At 38.3% G+C, this 21,116-nt stretch overlaps 4 protein-coding genes across 4 annotated transcripts; all 4 read right to left on the bottom strand.

Moving 5' to 3' along the window:
* Window positions 1–3,809: 3,809 nt before the first annotated feature.
* LOC131768817 (kelch-like protein 2) lies at window positions 3,810–6,483 on the bottom strand. The gene has a single exon (XM_059084533.2). It carries the CDS (start codon window positions 6,392–6,394, stop codon window positions 4,472–4,474), a length of 1,923 nt encoding a protein of 640 aa, XP_058940516.2. The 5' UTR covers window positions 6,395–6,483; the 3' UTR covers window positions 3,810–4,471.
* A 996-nt stretch (window positions 6,484–7,479) lies between these two features.
* Window positions 7,480–10,248, bottom strand: LOC131788075 (kelch-like protein 2). Its single transcript, XM_059105145.2, has one exon. The coding sequence runs from the start codon at window positions 10,060–10,062 to the stop codon at window positions 8,347–8,349; it is 1,716 nt and encodes a 571-aa protein (XP_058961128.2). The 5' UTR covers window positions 10,063–10,248; the 3' UTR covers window positions 7,480–8,346.
* A 3,239-nt stretch (window positions 10,249–13,487) lies between these two features.
* On the bottom strand, window positions 13,488–16,859 carry LOC131788061 (kelch-like protein 2). The gene has a single exon (XM_059105134.2). The coding sequence runs from the start codon at window positions 16,306–16,308 to the stop codon at window positions 14,593–14,595; it is 1,716 nt and encodes a 571-aa protein (XP_058961117.2). The 5' UTR covers window positions 16,309–16,859; the 3' UTR covers window positions 13,488–14,592.
* Window positions 16,860–16,998: 139 nt separating this feature from the next.
* On the bottom strand, window positions 16,999–20,541 carry LOC131788031 (kelch-like protein 2). The gene has a single exon (XM_066159858.1). The coding sequence runs from the start codon at window positions 20,472–20,474 to the stop codon at window positions 18,771–18,773; it is 1,704 nt and encodes a 567-aa protein (XP_066015955.1). The 5' UTR covers window positions 20,475–20,541; the 3' UTR covers window positions 16,999–18,770.
* Window positions 20,542–21,116: the final 575 nt, after the last annotated feature.

Raw genomic sequence — 21,116 nt, 5'->3', positions numbered from 1 at the left:
CTCGACGACTCCGAGGCCAGGAAACATGTTATTTAAACCCTATTTGCTTGGATATTGCTTGCGACACTATTCTGTCAGTGTGTTCTTCGAGGATGTTGTTCACTTCTTCACGTTCGACGTCAAGGATTGATGACCGTCAATTTGTCATTTTAAACTTTCTCAATGTGAGTAACAGACGTATAAATACATTTTTCTAAGAAATATCGTAGTCTTGTATCTGTTTGTCGCCCTTGAAAATCAAATTCAAGAGTTCACAGTTTAAGGAAGAGCGAGTTACACGCAGTAGAAATAAGTCAAATCCTCACAGGGAAACTTCCTTAATTTATAGGCTTAAATATGACCTGTAACGTGGTAGTCTTTGGTTTAGTTATAGTTTGTTTCTTGCGTTTTTATTTTAATTTTTTTTCTAGAGCACACCCGTCTTCAAATGGATCTGGAGAAAGTTGAACAGGTGAGGAGAAATAGAAAGTACATGTATTTTCCTTGCTATGGTTTCGAGTTCTTACATTACCTAATTGTCTCGAAAGTAATGATGTGTTTACATTGGTTTTGCTTTTTCTGATCTTTCTTAATAGTACTATTTCTTTTAGCGAATCAGAGTACAGATTCGGGTCACTCTAACCAATCAGGAGCAACCAAGTGGTTCTCCAACCTCTGCTTTCCCGCGCTCTGCGGTGCGGGTTACACTTTTGCCGTGCGAAGTACACTTAATTCGTTTGGTCTAATCAGTGGTTTGTTTAGCTTTACAACGAGCCAAAGGATTCCTTTCTCTTTATTCACAGACAAGTGTTAGTTTATTTATTCCATTATTCAACTTACCAGCGTAAATCTGTTTTAAAGACTACTATACAAGTAGTTAAGGACTGGTCTAATCTAGAAGTGGTTTCGATTGAATGAGCTCTTGCAAACCTGTACATGTATTTTTCGAATTAAAAAAAGCTAGCGGACCACATGACTTTGCTTCTGGTCCTCAGGATGTCACGCAACGCAACTCTCTAAGTTCCAAGGTGAGAGAATGGCGTGAATTCCCAAAAATAGTTGATAAGGAGGCTGCACATACATGAGGATTCTGATAAACAAAACCCCTTATGTTTGGCCGACATAGGTGGTTTTACCAGACATGTTACTAAACTGCCAAATCAATTCAAGATTATTGCTGAAATCATTGAGGCAAGTCAAAGCCAATTAATTGTGTAAAGATTTTTTTGTTTGAGGTGGGAATCCGTCAACAACAAAACACACCACCTTGAAATGTCACAGACTTTATTTTCACCACTTACTCTCAAATTATAGTGTATTCGCTCGACAATCTGTGAAGGATTTTCAAAAAATAGACACTTGTCACGCTTCTTGTTTGTAATCACCGTGAAACAAAAATACGCGTTCTTATGGATCTCTCTTTTGTCTAACGCGCATAAATCGTTTACAAAAAAGCTGATTGTTATCACACTTTGCACAGTCTTCAGTCTATCAAGATTTAAAGTTCCTGTAAGACATTGCCAGATTTCTATTGACTAAAAGTATTACTAATAGCTCCTTGGTATCTAAATTTTAATATAAGGAAGAAGTTTGTAACTATGGGCAATTGTTAACTGATATTCAACTGCGATAGTACCTTTGCGCATGCGCCCTTAATTTTGTGGAAGCCTTGAGTTATTGCTTGATTTGTTATTAACCCTTTACACCCCAGAATCAGTATGCATATTCTCCATACTTTCTCCATACTTTCTTAAGGTTCTGAAAAGGAGAATGTGTTTAACAATCAAGTACTTCTTTAGTTGCTGATCATTTCCCTTATTCCTATGACCTAAATGTTTTATACAGGGTGTTCTTGCAAGAAGAAATTAGATGCCAGTCACTCTTAGGGGTTAAAGCGTTAATCTGTGTTCTTCTTAACACGATTGTATTTTAAGGACAGTGACGTTGTGGTATTATAAAAAATCTACATGTTAGATTACGTTTTCCCTTTCGATAACAGTTGTCAAATCTCTCAGCCTTAGCAATGGATATACAGATAGCTACCAGCAGCAACATTACAAGCTTTTCCTCTACACACCTCATTAAATAAGTGAAGTGTCTCCTATGCGCACGCCTTTGCATCGCATCTTTTCACAGTAGTTTCCATCGAATCGTATCCAAATTCAATAACATAAATGTATCCATTTACCACAGCTACCTTGCCAGAATCTAAGCGAAAGTTTGTTCCAAACCAGCGATTAAAAAACTCTAATATCTATGTATCTTGATTATATGTGAAAGAGAACAACTGATCGCCGCATTTTACCATTACTGTGTTATCGACCACTTATTTCAAACCGTCAGCTAAACTCCTCCATTTGGTCTTCCTCAGGGAGATAGTTAAGGGTGTACTTCCCGCCACCACGAGCAACAATAACACGTGTATCATATCCCTTTCTAGGTGACTGCGGTAGATCATCTTCATTGACGAAAGTAGCCATCTTTACAAAAGTATCTTCAATTAGCCTCTAACAAACAGTGCTGTCACGAACAATTTCGTTTATCACGACATCCTCCAAACAGTCACGCGACTAAAAACTTATTCGAACGTTATCAAACAATTTGGCAAATCCTGCTTTTCACTCGCTCTTTCCCTGGTTGACCCAGTTTAATATGATTTTAAATAGATCAGCTTCCTCTTTGAACGTTTTTTTGGGAAACTTACGAAGAAAATGGCAACATCATTCATCATGAAGGAGTGTATCCTTTTTTATCCAAATAAAACGAAAACAAAATATTTTAGAGGGTGAACTCGTCAGGTGCTACAAAATTCACACTGTAATCTTTAAACTTTAACACCTATGGATAAGCTCAAGTGTGGGGCCATATGATGGAAGTCAGTCTGAAACCAACCGAAAGGAAGTTTTTGGTAAAGTGCATATATTTAACCTAAATACTAAAATGTTTTACTCTTAGGGATACCTCGAAATTTGAGAAATAGGTGACTTTTTGACTTAAATGACCTCTACTGCGACATTTCCTTGACTTTACTCAGTTATTGCTACAAAAAGCATGGAGAGCGACGATCGGTCTCTGAAGCAAAATGTTTCTGAACAATTAACTGGAGGACATCAACAAACTGCTGATCCAGTCTCTTGGAAAATAATCTCTAACCTCTCACCCTCATATATAAATCGTGTTCTGTCTCGAAAGTAATGTCGTGCCTATTTGGTTTTGTTTGTTCCGATCTTTCTTAATGGTATCAAAAACCATATACTGTGTCCTTTAGCGAATCAGAGTACAGATTCGGGTCACTCTAACCAATCAGGAGCCACCAACGAGATTCTCCGTCCTGAGTTTTCCCGCGCTTAGCGATGCGGCTGGATTGTTTTCCCGTTTGGTCTGGACGGCGGTTTGTTTAGCCTGACAACGAACCATGGATTCCTTTCTTCTTATTGATAGACAAATGTTAGTTTGTTTATTCCCTTATTCAACTACCCGCGAAAAAATAACATTATAATTTAGGAAGGAATGATCTAATCCGTGGGTGGTTTTGATCGAATGAGTTCTTACACTGCAACCTGTGCATAAAATTTTTGGTTGAAAAAAAACTAGCAGACCCATTCCCCTTCGCTTTTGGGTCTCAGGATGTCACGCAAAGCAATTAAAATCAAACCAAGATGATGGCAAGTCAGAGAGGATAAACTGTGAAAATATTTTTTTTGTCAAAGGTAGGGTGGGTCCGCATAAGGGGATATGGGTGATAATAAGAGACTGCTTCGACAACTGCACCACGCACTACCCTTGAAGGTCACGCGCTTTTTTTTCATTGTGGAACAGCTTACTCACTAATTACTGTCTTATAACAATCAACTAAGGCTTATTAATTAATCGTAAACAGTTATCATGTCTCTAGCATTTACTCGTTATAAAACGAAAATACCCGTCGTCCTTCAAATGAACGTGTCTTGTCTGTACAACATAAATGATTTACAGAAATCTGATTGTTTTTTTAAAGAAATCTCTTGCGTTAAATGAGGACTTAAAGATCGAAAAAGACATTGACGAGTCTCCAAACTATAAAAAGAATAAAAGTTCATTGGAATCTGAAGTTTCATGGTGATATGGAACAAAAAGGAAGACAATTATAACTACGAGCAACAATGAAATTGAACTTGTCTTAATTTTGCGCATGCTCCTTTACATTTATTGAAGAATCTTGTTATTAGTAAATCTGTGTGCTACTTATACAAGACTATATTTTTTTAACCGTAACAGTTCAAAAATGGTATTTAAACATGCAAGATTATGCTTTACTGTCGAACAACTGTAGTGAAATCACGCACGGGATATCACATGACCATGACGTGTAAGATGTCTTATTGTTTTGTCCCTTGTCCACTGACTACGAAACAGTTTGAACATTTCTTAACTTTGAACACTCGCAAGAAAAACTTTTAAATGTCTCCTTGAAGTAAATTAAAGGGGATTGTATAGAAGCTAACTTAGTCAGTCAGTCGTCATCATCAGATAACTCATATACAAGAACAGGAGCCGTGGCAGCTTGGTTTGACTGAACGCGGCCAAAGGTGAAGGCCGCGGCGCTTGAGGGGACAATGGGGACGCCGAAGACACCGGTGGCGGTTGAGGTGAAGGTTTGGGAGGCGCCGAAGGGAGTTGACGTGGTGGCTGCCTCGCCAAATGCAAAGCCGATGGGCTTTTCCTTGATGGAGTCAGATTTCTCAAGTACTCCTTTAGAGAGCTTCATTACGCATCCAGTGAATGTGTCCTTATTTTCAGTTGAGTACCTTTCCACTGGTATGGATGTCTTCTCAATCCACTTGTCTTCTGTAGAGTCGTAACATTCAACTGACAACAATCTATCCCTATTATTCTTGGTGCCACCTAGTACGTAGAATGTTCCACTCAGACACACCATGCTGCCATACACACGCCAAGTGTTTAAGCTTCCAATGAAGTGCCATTCGTTTGTAGAAACATTGTACATCTCGCATTTTTTTGACACCTTATTCTTTTCGTTTAGGCCTCCAGCAACAAAAATCTTTCCTTCACTTGCCACTCCAAAGGCACCACCTCTTCCTTGTTGCATATCAGCGATTTCCTCCCAATGGGTTTCCACAATGTTGAATCTCTCAGCTTTAGAGACGTAGCTAGCATTGCCAGGGGTCGATCCACCTAAAAGATACAGATAGCTGTCACCTACGATAACACAGGAACCGTTCCTACAACCTTGGGGAGATTCCACCACTGTTTGCCATGTACAACGCTCCACATTGTATCTCTTGATAGTAGACTTTCCAACGGGTTTGTTAACTTCAATGGCGTACACATCCCCTTTGACAACAGTCACAATGGCGCTATCTGCTGATACGTCTCTCAGATCCGACTTTGACCAGCCATCGAACACGGGATCATACTTCTCTGCCTTGCTGAAATCCTTAAATGTGTACAGCTGATCACGAAATGTTAGCATTTGTGTTTTCTGGTTTCTCTCGGTTGACCCATCTGGCAGCCGCTTCCACTGGTTTTTTTCAGGGATGAAACAAAAAGTGAACTTGCCACCACACGCTAAAATAACACGCGTTTCCATACCTTTTCTTGGTGACTGCGGTAGATCATCTTCATTCGAAAAAGTAGCCATCTTTACGATAGCGTCCACGGTCAGCCTCAAACAAACAGCACTGTCACGGACAAGTTCGTTTGTCACGACATCCTGCAGACAATCACGCGATAGGAAATCCAGGCGAACGTGACCAAATAATTCCTCAAAGTAGGCTTTTCGCTCGCTCTTGTTGTGTTCAACCCACTGAACTATGATCTTAAAAACATCTACTTCCGCTCCCACAGCAATCTTGCTGCTTGAAATCCACCTCGTCACCTCCTTAGCCTCCAAGCTGAAAAACTCATCCTTTTCTCCTACGTAGACGAAGTTTTCGTGAATGAAGTTCCTGCTGTTGCCGATAAGCTCGACACAGTCGTATTTCTCAGCGAAGTAAAACGTTGAAATGCAGTTGGAGTCGGACATTTCTGCCTCCAGAAATCGCCCCGAAACAGTTTTCAAGCTTGGTATGATCAAATAATTCCCTGCCACGATCAGTTCCTTGGCATTCTCCTGAGTTACCACCACAGTCCCAGTGTAAATGAATTCCAGAACATCTGCCAGAACAGATCCTGAAATTTCCTCAAATCGAATAATCCCTTCTCGATTCTCTTTCATGTCGCTCTGAAGAAGCTTGCAAAAAAATGAACTTGCGGCGGAAAGCACGTTTCTGTGAGCCTTTAACTCTCTGTCGTCGTTCGTCACCAAAGTAATGTCGCACAAATAATCTTGTTTTCGCTGAACGTTGAGGCGCTTTAACAGTTCAACACAGAAAGCCGTTTGTTCAGCAGCTGAGATGGGCAATAAATCCTCCATCTTTTACGGAGTTTCCTTATTTCTGTGGGCAGATTCTGGTCAAACGTTCTTGATAATGTGGATTACTCGAGAAAGATATCGAAAGCGGAAGTTCAACTGGTTCCCACTTTCATGGCCGCTCCATTATTCTTTCCCGAGTTGCCTGGGGGACTCTGGGGACGAGTAGAAGAACAACAACCTTAAGGGACTAGGAAAATGCTGTGGGCAGAATCTTGACGGAAACAGAGGAGGTTAGATTATATATGAATTATTTTGAGGAAATATCTTCTTGGTATATTTTTGCAATATAATGTATAAATAGATATTGGAGTTTTAGTTGTTCAAACGCGCATGAAATGAACCATAAAAATCACAATGAAATATGAATTTCAATAATATTGTTCTGATCATCTCTCATTGGCAGGTAGTTGGCAGTCAATTTTCTGATTGTCTCTCTGTTCTCCCTCAACATCATTTAACCCTTAAACTCCCAGACATGATTAACATGTAACTTCTCCCTACTATATCCAAACATTATCCAGTGAAAATGTAATGAGAATACTCAAACTTATCAGGTAGAAGTCGTTATCTTGATCTAACAGCAAATTCTTGTAACTAATTTACAAGGAAATGTGTAGCAGCAAGAGGGGAGAATTGACAATCAGATCTTGGAAGTTAAAGGGTTAATCCCCCAAAATCCCTTAGTCGGCCCCAGCAATAATTAATTATTGGTCCCTGATTGCATATAAATGCAGGCAAAAGGGCATAGGGTACAAAGGTTAGGACGACAGGAGGATCTTAGTTCAAATTTGGCAGAAATAATGATTTTTGAACATTTATCTACCCTCCCAGGGATTTTGCTAAAATTTCACCTTCACATTGAAAATTTAATTATATAAGAACAGAGTCGCAAACCAAAGAACAACATTTAAGGATAAAAAATCCACCATCATTTCCAGCAAAAAATGCTAAATTCTGACTGGGTGTCCATCTTAAGATATTTGCTAATTAGCTATTTGACAAATTGTGAGATATATACAAAAAAATCATTTATAGAGGTTAACACCTAATGATTACACAACTAATAAACTTGTGGTCCTCTTAATCAATAATATATTAAAAATTAAATGAAATATTTACAAAATTCAATATAAAAACTAATATAAGGTTCTAATTATACATATTACTCACAATGAAATCTAAAGACTGGACCTGTTCTTTTCTTGTTTCCATAGATACCTTATTCCTACTTAAAATGAAATCTAAACTAACATTTTAATGTCTGTTGCCTTTGTAAGAAGTTTAAAATATAATTTTGCTCAACAAAGTCAGTGTTACTGTCAACTTGACTTTTACTCATTTTTGAGATAGCTGGTTTTATGATGTTTTTGCCATAAAATTCACATATTTTTCAGTATCCAATCAGATTTCCATTATTTCCTATTTTACATTCGTATTTTTGCATTTAAGAACAAAAACAGTGTTTTCTTGTTTTTTCATCAATTGCTTGTTTAATTTCCTTATTAATCAACGTCAGTGTACATAATTGTGTGAGGTGGAGAGAAACTACATTAGATCTGGCGAGTCTGTATTCAGCTTCAAACAAAAGTCGTGACACGAACTTTACTCAGGTCCTAAGCTGACTCGTGAAATGGTAGAACTCTACTCTTCCAGGCCCTGGTATGCCCCTATGTCCACTCAAGCAAGGTTTTGATTTGAGAAGCATTCAGTATGAAAGGTGCCTAACGACTTAGAATTCCTGTACTGTAAACATGACTACACATGCTATCTTTAGTGAGATAGTTTAAAGTATAAGGTTTAAAGCAAACGGTAACTAGTAAGAGGGGACCTTTATTTAACCCAGCCTTTCCTTAGGTGAGCTTCTAAATTAAGGTAATAATAAACGAAGGGCTCTTTCTGCTGTCTACTGTAAACAACATGACTAGTTCTAAAGCTGTAAAGTGTTGGAGAAACTACTGCTCAACAATCGTAAGTTTGTCCAGTAATTCTCTAGAGAGCTTCAGAACAGAGCCAGTGAACGAGTCCTTATCTCTCGAGTCACTGTTTGTCACTGGTATGGTTGTTTCGTGGATCCATTGGTCGTTCGCAGGGTCAAAACATTCAACACTTAGTTCCCTTTGTTTTCTATCTTTTTCTCCACCCAATACATACAGCTTTCCATTCAGACAAACCATACTACCACAATAGCGTGGGAAATTCAAGTTTGCAACAAGTTGCCATTCGTTTGTTGACGTATTGTACATCTCACAAGTTTTTAACCTTCCCGTAGAGTTTTTTCCTCCAGCAACGAAGATTTTTTCTTGAGAGGCCACGCCAAAAGCTTCGCTTCTTTGTTCTAGCATATCTGCGATTCTCTCCCACTTGTTTTCCACAATGTCAAATCTCTCAGCTGTGGCGAAATAATCCCCTGAGCGAACAATCATCCCACCAAACGCATAAAGATGGCTGCCGGCTGCAATAACACAAGCATCCAGTCTATACTGTCCATGATATGAGTGAAGCGTCTCCCAGGCACACTGTTTTACGCTGTACCTCTTCGTGACAGTTTTTCTGCCTCTGGTGTCAACTTCAACAGCATAAATTTCTCCTTTAAGAACGGCCAACTTTGCAGAATCTGTGCTCAACTTCTTCAGCTCGGACCAAACGTTAAAAATAGGATCGTATCTCTCTGAATTTTCACAATCGGTGAATGTGAACAACTGGTCACGAAATTTTATCATCTGAGTTAACCTGGCGTCAACGTCCTCCAAACCATCCGGTAGGCGCTTCCACAGGTCTCCTTCAGAGAGATAACAAAAAGTGTACTTGCCACCACGAGCTACAATGACACGTGTATCCAGACATCTTCTTGGTGGCTGCAGAAAATCGTCTTCATTAACAAAGGTAGCCATCTGCACGATTGCATCCATGACCAGCTTCACACAAGCCAAATTCTCACGCACCAGTTCGTTTGTCACGACATCCTCCAGACAGTCACGCGACAGAAAACTTAGTCGAACGTGACGAAACAAATCTTCAAATGCTGCTTTTCGCTCGCTCTTTCTGTGGTTTACCCAGTCTGATATGATTTTAGAAACATCAGCTTCCTCTTTGACTGTAATGTCGTCCGACGAAATCCACTTCTCGATCTCTTTAGCTTCCAAGTGCAAAAATTCATCCAGTTTTGCCACGGAAACGATGTTTTCGTGAATGAAACGCCTGCTGTTGGTGATAAGTTCATCACAATTGTATTTCTCAGCGAAATAAAACGTTGAAATACAATTTAGGCTAGACATCTCTCCTTCTAAAAATCGACCGGAAGCTGTTTTCAAGCTTGGTATGATCAAATAATTTCCTGCGGCGATCAGTTCCTCGGCATTCTCTTGAGTCACCTCCACAGTTCCAGTGTAGATGAACTCTACAACATTTTCCATAACAGATCCTGAAATCTCCTCAAGCCGAATAATCCCTTCTCGATTTTCTTTCATGTCGCTTTGAAGAAGCTTGCAAAAGAACGGACTTGCGGCGGAAAGAACATTTCTGTGAGCTTTGAACTCTCTGTCGTCGTTCGTCACCAAAGTAATGTCGCACAAACAATCTTGTTTTCGCTGAATGTTGAGCCGCTTCATCAGTTCCATACAGAATGACGCTTGTTCAGCAGCTAAGATAGGCTGTATATCTTCCATCATTTACAGAATGTCCTTGTTTCCTTGTAAAGAATCTGCGGAAATCTTGCTAATAATGGGGATCACACGATCAGATATCGGAAGCAGAAGTACAGCTGGCTCCTAGTTTCCTCAGTTCCGGAGTCGGGTAGTTCTGGGGAAGAGGAGCTGGATAAGCAAATGATGATCTCTTAATTATTAGTGGCCAGAATTTTGTGGGAAAAAGGTAAGGAGATTAGATGAATTTGAAATATTATCCTTACGGCATATTTGTACAAAAGTTATGTGTAAAAAGATAAGGGTATATCAATTACTTAAGGGCAAGAAATTATTAACTGGTTATAATCTCTTGCTCGAGGGTTTATAGGATAAACCATATTCGATAGTGAGGTGGGCACAAGGGAAAATCGCAAAATATGTTGGCCAAAAACTCTGGCTCTGAAGAGGATGAGAAGTTCTGCCGAACAAGTACTGGCCCTTTGTAAACATCCTTTTCGGCGTTTACGTTCACACTGTCGTGACTCGGGTACCAGCATAGCTATAAATAGAGATTCGACTGAGTATTTTTGCGTTGTTGGTGTCGGTGTATTCAAAAGTTTCCATATCTTTTCTCAACTGCGACAATATGTTATTTTAAGAAGTAAAACAATCCGGTAACTAAATAATACCAGTGTACAATGAGATCCGTTTAGGAAGCCGAAATTGTTAAGGCTGGTTCATCTAGATGTTGCTATTTCCTCAGTGTTTTAGTAAGTTTTGGATTGCCATTGTTATAAGGCTTACTTAAGGTGGTAGTGAACCCGAAATTAGAGGAAAGCTGTTTCATTAGCCTAAATTTCTTGGTATTCGATCAATTCCAATGGAGCTAATGGTAGAAATCAAGGACTATGCTCTACAAAAAAAATGGTTTAATTTTAGGCTGCTCACATCGAAAAGTATTCGAAAGATACATTTCTTATCAGACACTAGCGTAATAGAAGGTTGGTGGTGTCTTTTTTAGGCAAGAAACCGATGTTGAGGGAAGTAAACTAAGCCTACCAGTTTGATAGTGTGATGTTGTCAATGAGGCCTATTATGCCATTTCATATTTGCACACTTGCGTGACAATTAAGTTCTTGAGTTATTGCGCGACATTTAGGTCCTGGAGGGGGGGTTTCGCAATTCCTCCTGAAGGTAATATGAACACGTGCCTTTTAGTAAGGAGTCTTTATTCGAGTGTTGTTGTTCGCAAGTAAAGAAGACTGACCCTTTAACTCTTATGAGTGACCAAGACAATGTGGTTTTCGCTTAAAAAAGCCTTTTTAAATTCAAGCTTCTTATGGTGACATGAAGGAGATAAAAATAAATTTTACACTCTGGTGATTCTATCATTATACAAGATACCTGTCACTCGTGAACCCAGTAGATGGCCCACTTCCTTAAAGAATTCTCAGTCAATTCACCCCCTCCTCCCCACCCCAAGCAAAATTTCTGAAGTAGTCAAAATTGGTATGACAATAGGACTTGAATATGCTGAGATTGGTTATACTATAGTGTAATGTTTGAGTACAAAAGATGCATTCTGTAGTGTATTAATTACACATGCACCTGTCTTGTAATTATTGAAAACAAGCTTAGTATGGGTTCTAAGGTGTGCACTTTGTACTTATTCACCAAATGTACTACTCACAGTAATCCTACTGTACTGGAAATACCTGCATGCTGTAAAATTACTATAAATCAGTAAACTCTTCTACTTTTAAATGACTATAACGTGTTTGCTAATAAAGTTCAGTTAGCCTTTGGCAATTAAAGAGATAGAGTCCCTTTGAATCTGAATGACAACACTACACATTCACTTATATTTGACAGCCTGACTGTTAGCTTTTGTATCATCTGCCACATTTTTTAGGGGAGTGCTTGTGGAGAGAGCTTTCATTGCACATAATTACATGATACAATTGGTAAACAGGACATTTTTCACACATGAACTTTAAGTAAGTGGACTGGTTCACCAACAAATTTTATGTAGCTCAGCTGATAGAGTATAATCTAAATGTGGATTCATCCCACCAAACATATACAGATGGCTGTTAGCAGTAACAATACAAGCATTCACTCTATAGCTACACACTTCATTAGACTGGTGAGGTGTCCCCCATGTACAAAACTTTGAGTATCCTCATCTCTTTGAACAGGAAATGGAAAAGATATCCCTATAGGCTTGGGAAATCTAGGGACAAGTAGATTAATAAGCTGTGGCAAGAAATGATGGTCTCAAGGCTGTAGGGAAATTTTTGAGGAACAGAAGGAAATAAGACTGCATGAGTTTGAAAAATATCCCATCAGTATATTTTTTATAAAACGTATTACATAAAAAGATACAGGCATAGGTCTTCCAAAACTTCTACCAGCTCTGAAGAGAACAAGAACAACACATCAAAATATACATGTACAGGCCAAATGCAAGACCCTTCATTGCAACTGCCTTTCAGTAATACATTAACACAGTTGTGACTTGGGTATAAGCGTTGCCATATACAGAGATTCAGTTGAGTCTATTGCGTTGTGTGGTTCATTGTATTCAAAATTTTCCTAAAGTTGATTGTAATACTTAAAACTAATTAATACTTGTGTACAATAAGATTCATTTTGAAAGCCAAAATTATTGCGGCTTGTTCATTATGTCGTTTCTTTTTTCTAAGCTTACTAGTAATTTGTAGATTGCCATTTTGATAGTGCATAGTGGAAGTGTATTCAAATGATTCAACTCTCACTTTTAGCCCTTTAAATCCCATGAGTGACCGAGACAGAATTTCTCCTTACAATATCAATACAATATCAACCAGACAAGTGATGAGAATAAAGAAAAATATCAATCTGGGGTTGATTAGTTGATCCAATACTAAATTCTCTGAACTAGCACTATAAAAATTGTATGGTTGACAGTAGGGAGAATTACAAATTTGATCTGGGAGTTAAAGGGTTAAGTGTTATAAAACACAGGGGAAAACAGTTTTTTTGTATGATTTTCTTTGTTTCCATTTTTAAATTCAGATTATTGTGTTTAAAAATTTGTTGTTTTTTTGTTAATGGATTGTTTATATTTTCCTCATTACCTAATTTTAGTGTATGACACTATTCTTTATCCTTTAATCCCTAAGAGTGACTGGCTTCCAATTTCTCCATACTGTACCTTCCTCATACAATTCTTTGAATTTACTTGTGGTCTAAAGTTCTTAACTGACAAAATAGGGTGCAGTTTCCCATGCCATGTGCATTGCTTGGGCTTCATTGGTAGTTTTTCTTTGCCATTTTTTGCCAAGTTTAGTTTATAGATAAGGATTTTGAGCTATCCTATAAGAAGCAATAACTTCACATCATTACCAGATAAATCCTCATAATGTAAATCATTGTTTACAAGCTTAAGAAGACAAGGAATCTAGACGCATACAAGTTGTTGTGTCGTATTTATTTTCACTAAGTGCAGCTCGCCCCTACATTTCTTGTATCAAATATAAAGGTCATTAGAATAAAGAAAATAATCACCAATTTAAGAACCCCTTGATTGCAAAACAAATTCTCCTAGTCATTACCAAAGGAAATGTAAAGAGAACAGTATGAAGAATATGAATACTAATAATAAGGTGCATAGGGTTAAAGATGGTTTTCTAGTTTGGAACAATTGTTATTCTGGCATCTTATTTTTATTACCATTTTGGGCAGTTTTTCTGTTTTTGACAAGCACCAATGCCCCTTGTGTGATACACAGCTGGTAGCATGTTATCCAAGTAAGTAATCAATATTCAAAATAAATTTTAAAAAACTAATTAAGCCTTACAGCTTAGAGCAGTTTTCAGAGCAGAATTTTGTTGGAAAACCAAAACTAAGTGATCTCAGTAAGCAATCCAAACAGAGGTTTACATCATCATAAGCCAATGAGGATTCAAATTACAAATGAGCAGACAGCTTGAAGCCATGCTTGAAGCAAATAACCAAGTTACAATTGTTTTTAGTTTTGCTTCTGATTGGTTGAGAGTATTTGTGAGTTTTCTAGACCAATTACAGAACAAATAATAAGTAAATCCAAGGCAATGCCGGATTTCTTTCAACATTTCATTGAAAATTTCTTTAATTATGCGATGTTGTTAATATACCCTGTCATGCAATATTTTGAAAGAGAGTTATAGGCTGGGGTAAATAGCAAATGGCAACTGTTTTTCACCCACTGTAGTCTATTGTTTTTAGTTTTGCTTCTGATTGATTGAGAGTATTTGTGAGTTTTCTAGACCAATTACAGAACAAATAATAAGTAAATCCAAGGCAATGCCGGATTTCTTTCAACATTTCATTGAAAATTTCTTCAATTATGCGATGTTGTTAATATACCCTGTCATGCAATATTTTGAAAGAGAGTTATAGGCTGGGGTAAATAGCAAATGGCAAATGTTTTTCACCCACTGTAGTCCTGAAAGAAATATAACAGGAAACTAAAACCTCTACTTGTCTTTTCCTGTTAAAGTCACACTTAAGCTCTTTAGAATACTAACTGCCGAAAAATTGTATGAGAGACTTCTACCCAATAACTTGAAGTTTGTCTAGCACTCCCTTGGGAAGCTTCAGTACGCAGCCTGTAAATGTGTCTTTATTCCCTCTAGAAATCTTTTCGACTGGTATGGTTGTCTTCTGGGTCCATTTACACTCCTCGGGATCAAAGAATTCAATCATCCGTTCAGCCTCATTACGGTCATTCTTTCCACCCAACACGAACAATTTTTCGTTTAGACAAACCATACTTCCGCCCTTACGAGAAATAATCAAGCTTCCGGTAAGATACCATTCATTCGTTGAGATATCATATACCTCACAAGTTTGCAACACTGACTTTTTCTCTCTATGCGATCCACCAGCGACAAAGATTTTCTCATGCATGGCTACTCCAAAAGCATTGCCTCTTTCTTCTCGCATGTCAGCGATTTTCTCCCATTTGTTTTCCACAGTGTCAAATCTCTCAGCTTTCGCGACGTTTTGTGACGATGAGGGAGGACTTCCACCGAGCACATAGAGATGGCTGCCGGCTGCAACAAGACAAGCTTCCTTTCTACAGCCTTCAAGACACGAGAGAAGTGTCTCCCAAATACACGATTCCACATTGTATTTTTTCACTATGGTTTGTTCCCGAGAGGTCTGAACCTCGACTGCGTAGATTTCTCCTCTAATGGCAACCACCGGAACATAAATTGCAAACAAGTCTGACGTGGACCAGCCGTTTAAAACTGGATTAAAACTCTTTGGATTGCCATCAAAGTAACAACTCGGAAATACATACAGTTGTCCGCGAGATCTTATCACCTTGAAATCTCCGTATTTGTTCGACGAGCTGTCGGCTAAACGTTTCCACTGGTCCTTCTCAGGAAGATAACAAAAAGTATATTTTCCTCCACAGGCTACAATGGCACTTGTTTCGACCCCTTTTCTCGGTGATTGTTGTTTGTCACCTTCTATTGAGAAAGTTGTCTTCTTCAATGCATCCAAACCCATCTTCAAACAAACAGGCCTTTCTTGTACAAGTTCGTTTGTCACGACATCAATTAAGTAGTCACGCGATAGGAAATCCAGCCGAACGACACGAAACAATTTCTCCAAATCTGCAATCCGCTCACTTCTGTTGCGTTTAATCCACTTTACAATGATTTCAAACACATCAGCTTCCACTTTCACCGTGATCTCATCGCTTGAAAGCCACCTTTCGACTTCATTCGATTCCAAACTTAGAAATTCATCCATGAAAGCCACAGAAGCAAAATTTTCTTGGATGAAATTCTTGCTTTCGGTGAAAAGTTCGTCGCAATGATATTTTTCAGCCAGGTAAAAGGTTGAAATACAGTTTGAGTGGTTCATCATCTGCCCTAGAAATCGACCGGAAACAACTTTCAAGCTTGATATTAGTAGATAATTTGCTGCAGCGACGAGTTCCTCGGCATTTTCCTCTGTCATCTCTACAGTTCCTGTGTAGATAAAATCCAAAACATCCTCCATGACGGATCCTGAAATCTCCTCAAGCCGAACAATTCTTTCATGGCTTTCCTTCATATCGCTCTGAAGAAGCTTGTGAAAGAACGGACTTACGGCGGACAGCACGTTACTGTGAGCCATCAGCTCTTTACCTTCTTTCGTCACCAAAGTTAAGTCGCATAAATGCCCTTGTTTTCTCTGCATGTTGAGCCGCTTCGTAAGTTCAACACAGAATGAAGCTTGTTCAGTTTCAGTGATAGGCAGCAGATCTTCCATACTCTAAAGAATGGCTTTAATTTTAAAGATTTGACAACAAAGCGAAACTTCGAATGCGGAAGTAAGCCCAATAGCTCCTTTCCAGACCTTCCCGAATAGTTTAGGAGAGCCTAGACTTCGTCTCCGTCTTTTCTTAATTTATGAATTATGTAAAGAGAAATTACTTCTCGGTCGCTCTTAAGAGTGAATGGATTTAATATAGGGTTTAGGTATGGGAATTAGGCAAACTAATTTGGTAATAAACATGAGTATGTATAGAGCAATGTGTCTGAGGGGAGCGTTTGTGGGATGAGCTTCTTCTGTACCTATTATTTGATCCAAGCCTTACCCAGGACATTTCTTTGGTGACACGAATTTAGGTGGCCTGGTTCACCAACAATATGTATGTAGCTCAGCGATCTAGGGGACCACATGGTTTTCAAAGAGAATAGAGTGGGGATGAATTTTCGTCAGTAGTGTATACCCATGGGGACTCTAGAAAATTGACTGCCATTGAGAGGGGATCAAGAATATTTAACAGAGCCTTATGGAGGTTCAGTTAGATTTTCTCATGACACAACCAAAATCCTTCAAACCCCCCCCCCCCCCCAGGTAATAAGTAATGACCACTCCCAAAGGCCCATACATGCTAAGGGATTGGTTATAACATGGGGAAGCTGTTTATTTGGACCTAAAGTATTTCAGTATAAAATATCTATGCAATTGTAAAATTGAAACCCTGTAAAAGCTTCTGTTTTATATAACACATTTTTTAGGGGAGTGCTTGTGGAGAGAGCTTTCACTGTACATATTATCTTATCCAAGCAGTAAACAAAACATATTTCTTTATTGTGTAGGAATTGAGTAAGTGACCTGGGTCACCAACAACTTTCATGTAGCTCAGTCATTGGAGTACAATGAAACTAAGAAAAATACTACTTGGAGTCAAGCCCTCACAATTGACTTTTCTCTGTTCTGTTCTTGGGACAAAAGTTTAATGTCTTTATTAAATTAAATACATTTATCTTACATGCATTAAGAGTAATTTTTTTAAGCCAACCCTTTGACTCTGCAGAATGGTATGCAATGCCGAGAAAGCAATACTCAGCCTGTTTCCTTCTCTGGCGATACAACATCCTTGATAAATTTATGCATATTTTTCTGTCCTAAAACTATTTATTTGATTTGATTTTATTATTTTTTTGTTTGTTTGTTTTCTTAAGTGGTTAGTCACTTGGAAACTTTTGCATTGGCATCACTAATCTCCAAACATCTGAAAACTTCTAGAATTCAAGTTGAAAGAGAAATTTGAACACTAAAACTGGTAACTTGTAGTTTAAAAAATGTTGATTGTTAATCTAGCAATTATTAATTACTAGAGAGTTGTCCTGACACAGATTTCACTCAAGCCTAATTGTCAGGAGTTTTCTTTATACAAATTTTAGGTTTTGCTTGATTGAATAAAAGGCAGTGTATTTAATCCAAGATGAGAATCTCATCAGATGTGGTTTTTGCTTAACCCTTTTAGTCCCAGATCAAATTTGCAATTCTCCTTACTGTCAACCATACAATTCTTATAATGTTAGTTCAGAGAATTTAGAAGTGGATCAAGTAATTATCCCCAAATTGATCTTTTTCTTTATTCTTGTCTCTTACTTGGTTGATATTTCATTGATATTGTAAGGAGAAATTCTGTCTTGGTCACTCATGGGAGTTAAAGGGTTTAACAGACCTTTTATAATTAAAAGCTTCTTAAATGCTAACACAAAGAAGATAAAAATAAAGTTTACACTCTGGTGATTCTATCATTATACAGGATACCTGTCACTCATGAACCCAGTAAATGGCCCAGTTCCCTAAAGAATTCTCAGTCAATTCACCCCCCTTACTCCCCACCCCAAGCAAAATTTCTGAAGTAGATAAAATTGTTATGACAATAGGGCTCAAATATGCTGAGATTGGTTAAACTATGGTGTAATATTTCAATACAAAAGATACATTCACTCATATCTGAAAGGTTGTATTAGCTTTTGCTTCATCTACCACATTTTTTTATAGGAGTGTTTGTGGAGAGAGCTTTCATTGTCCATATTACCTGATACGAGCAACAAACAGGACATTTTTCACATATGACCTTAATAAATGAACTGAGTCACCAACAAATTTTATGTAGCTCAGTTGATAGAGTATAATATAACTGTGAAACTATAGCCTGGCAAAGCTCAAGCCCTCTCAATTAACTTTTCTCTGTTCAGTGTGTAGGAAAAATGTTTGATGTCTTCCTTGAAATATATGGCTATTTTCTTACATGCATTAGGAGTAATTTTTCAGAGTAAACGGAAAATGTTTTTGATTTGCACTTGTTTTTGAACACCCTTTTTTAATATTTAGATTTGATCTGGGATTTGGAGGGAGCTCTATTTCAGGCAGTACTTTTCATCAATCTTTTTACCTAGGACAACCACGTACATTTTGATCAGTTTTCAGTTTTCAACAATTGCAAGTTTGTCCAGTACTCCTTTGGAGAACTTCAGTACACAGCCAGTAAATGTATGTTTATTGCCTCTGCAGATTTTCTCCATGGGTATAGTTGTCTTTATAATCCATTTATCCTTAGTGGGGTCATAGCATTCAACTGTCAATTCATTTTTCCTTGAAATGGTTAAGCCCCCTACTACATAAATTTTTCCCTTCAGACACATCATACTACCATATTTGCGGGATATATTTAAGTTTGCAATGGTCTGCCACTCATTTGTTGACACAATGTACATCTCACATGTTCTCCACACATAGTTTGACCTGTGCCCACCTCCAACAAAAATCTTTTCTTCAGTGGCCACTCCAAAAGCACCACCCCTTTCACACTGCATGTCAGCAATTTCCTCCCACTCATTTACCATGGTGTCAAATCTCTCAGCTTTTGTGACATATTCAGAGGACTCTGGAGACTTGCCACCAAATAAATACAGATGATGACCAGCAGCAACAACACAAGATTCATATCTACATGCCTGATTTGATGTAAGAACTGTTTTCCAGGAGCACATATCAACATTATATCTTTTGATCGTTGATTGTCCCCATAATGTGTAAATCTCAAGAGCATATATTTCTCCTTTTATGACAACTACTGTAGCAGAATCTGATGAAAAATCTAAAGTAGACCAACCGTTGTAAACAGGGTCATATCTCTCTGCTGGATACGAGCGAGGAAATACATATAACTGATCATGGAATCTTATCACCTGGGTTTTCTCATTCCTCTCTGACAACCCATCAGGTAAACGTTTCCACTGATCTTCCTCAGGAATGTAACAAAATGTATATTTACCTCCACAAGCAACAATAGCACGTGTTTCAAGACCCTTTCTCGGGGACTGGGGTAGATCGTGTTCATTTGAAAATGTGGTGAGCTGTATGGCATTTGAGATCAGCTTCAGACATACTCCATTGTCACGCACTAGTTCATTCGTCACGACACTCAACAAATAGTCACGCGATAAGAAAAACAGTCGAACGTGACGAAACAATTCCTCGAATGCTGCTTTTCGCTCGCTCTTCCTGTGTTCAACCCACTTTTGGACGATATTAAAAACATCCAGCTCTGCTTTAACAACAATCTCGTCACTTGATATCCACCGCTCCACCTCTTTAGCTTCCAAGCTCAAAAATTCATCCATTTCTGCTACACAGGCAAAGTTTTCGTGGACGAACCTTCTGCTGTTGGTTAGAAGCTCGTTACATTGATATTTCTCAGCGAAATAAAAGGTCGAGATGCAATTTTTATTAGACATTTCTCCTTCTAGAAATCGCCCTGAAACAGTTTTCAAGCTCGGTATGATCAGATAATTTCCTGCGGCGATTAATTCCTTGGCATTCTCCTCAGTTACTCCCACAGTTCCAGTGTAGACAAATTCCAAAACATCTTCCATAACAGATCCTGAAATCTCCTCAAACCGAACAATTCCTTCGCGTTTCTCCTTCATGTCGCTGAGAAGAAGCTTGTTAAAGAACGGGCTTGCAGCGGATAGAACATTGCTATGAGCCTTCAGTTCTTCGTCATCTTTTGTCACCAAAGTTAAATCGCATAAGTGACCTTGTTTTCGTTGTATGTTGAGCCGTTTCATCATTTCAACACAAAAAGTATCATTTTCAATGACAGAGATTGGTGGCAGATCTTCCATTCTAGAAAAAATTAGACCTACTTCCTAAGTTTGTGAGAGTGGATCACGACAATCACCAGATTAGGAAAACGATAGCGGAAGTAACAAATTTTGGGGAACCCAGGCCATCTCGGCCAGCTTAGTGAGAGGGGCTGTACCAAGCTTCGAGAGTTAGGGAAATAACGAGAAACGGAGGAGGCAAAGGCGAGATGCGGATATTTTACCGAAGTGAAATGCGGAAGATGAATGGAAAATTTAAATATCATCAATCAACTGAGTGTTTTGGAAGGGGAGGGGAGGGGGAGTAGGAAGCAAGAGATGAAGGCGGGAGAGAGAAGTGAGGGACTGAAGAGCAATTTAATTCCCGTTGTCCCTTCCAGAAAAAATGAAAATTTTTTGACAAAATATAGTCCTAGAGTTCCTAACCGCCTAAAAAGGAGTTGGAAAAAGAATAAATATAAAGACTCTGATTTAAATTTGAGTTGAAAAATGCAGGAAATAATGCAAGTAGGGCTCTGATCAGATGTCAAACTTTCTTCTTATTCTAACAGTAGATAACGTTTGACTTGCTTCAGAAATGAAATTACACTTAAGTCTTTGAAATAGCGTGGAAAATCATTCAAATATCGATTGCCATGAAGAAATTTATTGTTTTCCCCCATT

The sequence above is a fragment of the Pocillopora verrucosa genome, chromosome 12 (genome assembly GCF_036669915.1).
Source record: "Pocillopora verrucosa isolate sample1 chromosome 12, ASM3666991v2, whole genome shotgun sequence".
In the NCBI taxonomy this organism is placed as follows: domain Eukaryota; kingdom Metazoa; phylum Cnidaria; class Anthozoa; order Scleractinia; family Pocilloporidae; genus Pocillopora; species Pocillopora verrucosa.
This window is presented reverse-complemented; position numbering and strand designations above follow the sequence as displayed.

Bases quoted from the DNA above. Each gene is read 5' to 3' on its own strand.
- LOC131768817 (XM_059084533.2), bottom strand. From the start codon at position 6,394: ATGGAGGATTTATTGCCCATCTCAGCTGCTGAACAAACGGCTTTCTGT.
- LOC131788061 (XM_059105134.2), bottom strand. From the start codon at position 16,308: ATGGAAGATCTGCTGCCTATCACTGAAACTGAACAAGCTTCATTCTGT.
- LOC131788075 (XM_059105145.2), bottom strand. From the start codon at position 10,062: ATGATGGAAGATATACAGCCTATCTTAGCTGCTGAACAAGCGTCATTC.
- LOC131788031 (XM_066159858.1), bottom strand. From the start codon at position 20,474: ATGGAAGATCTGCCACCAATCTCTGTCATTGAAAATGATACTTTTTGT.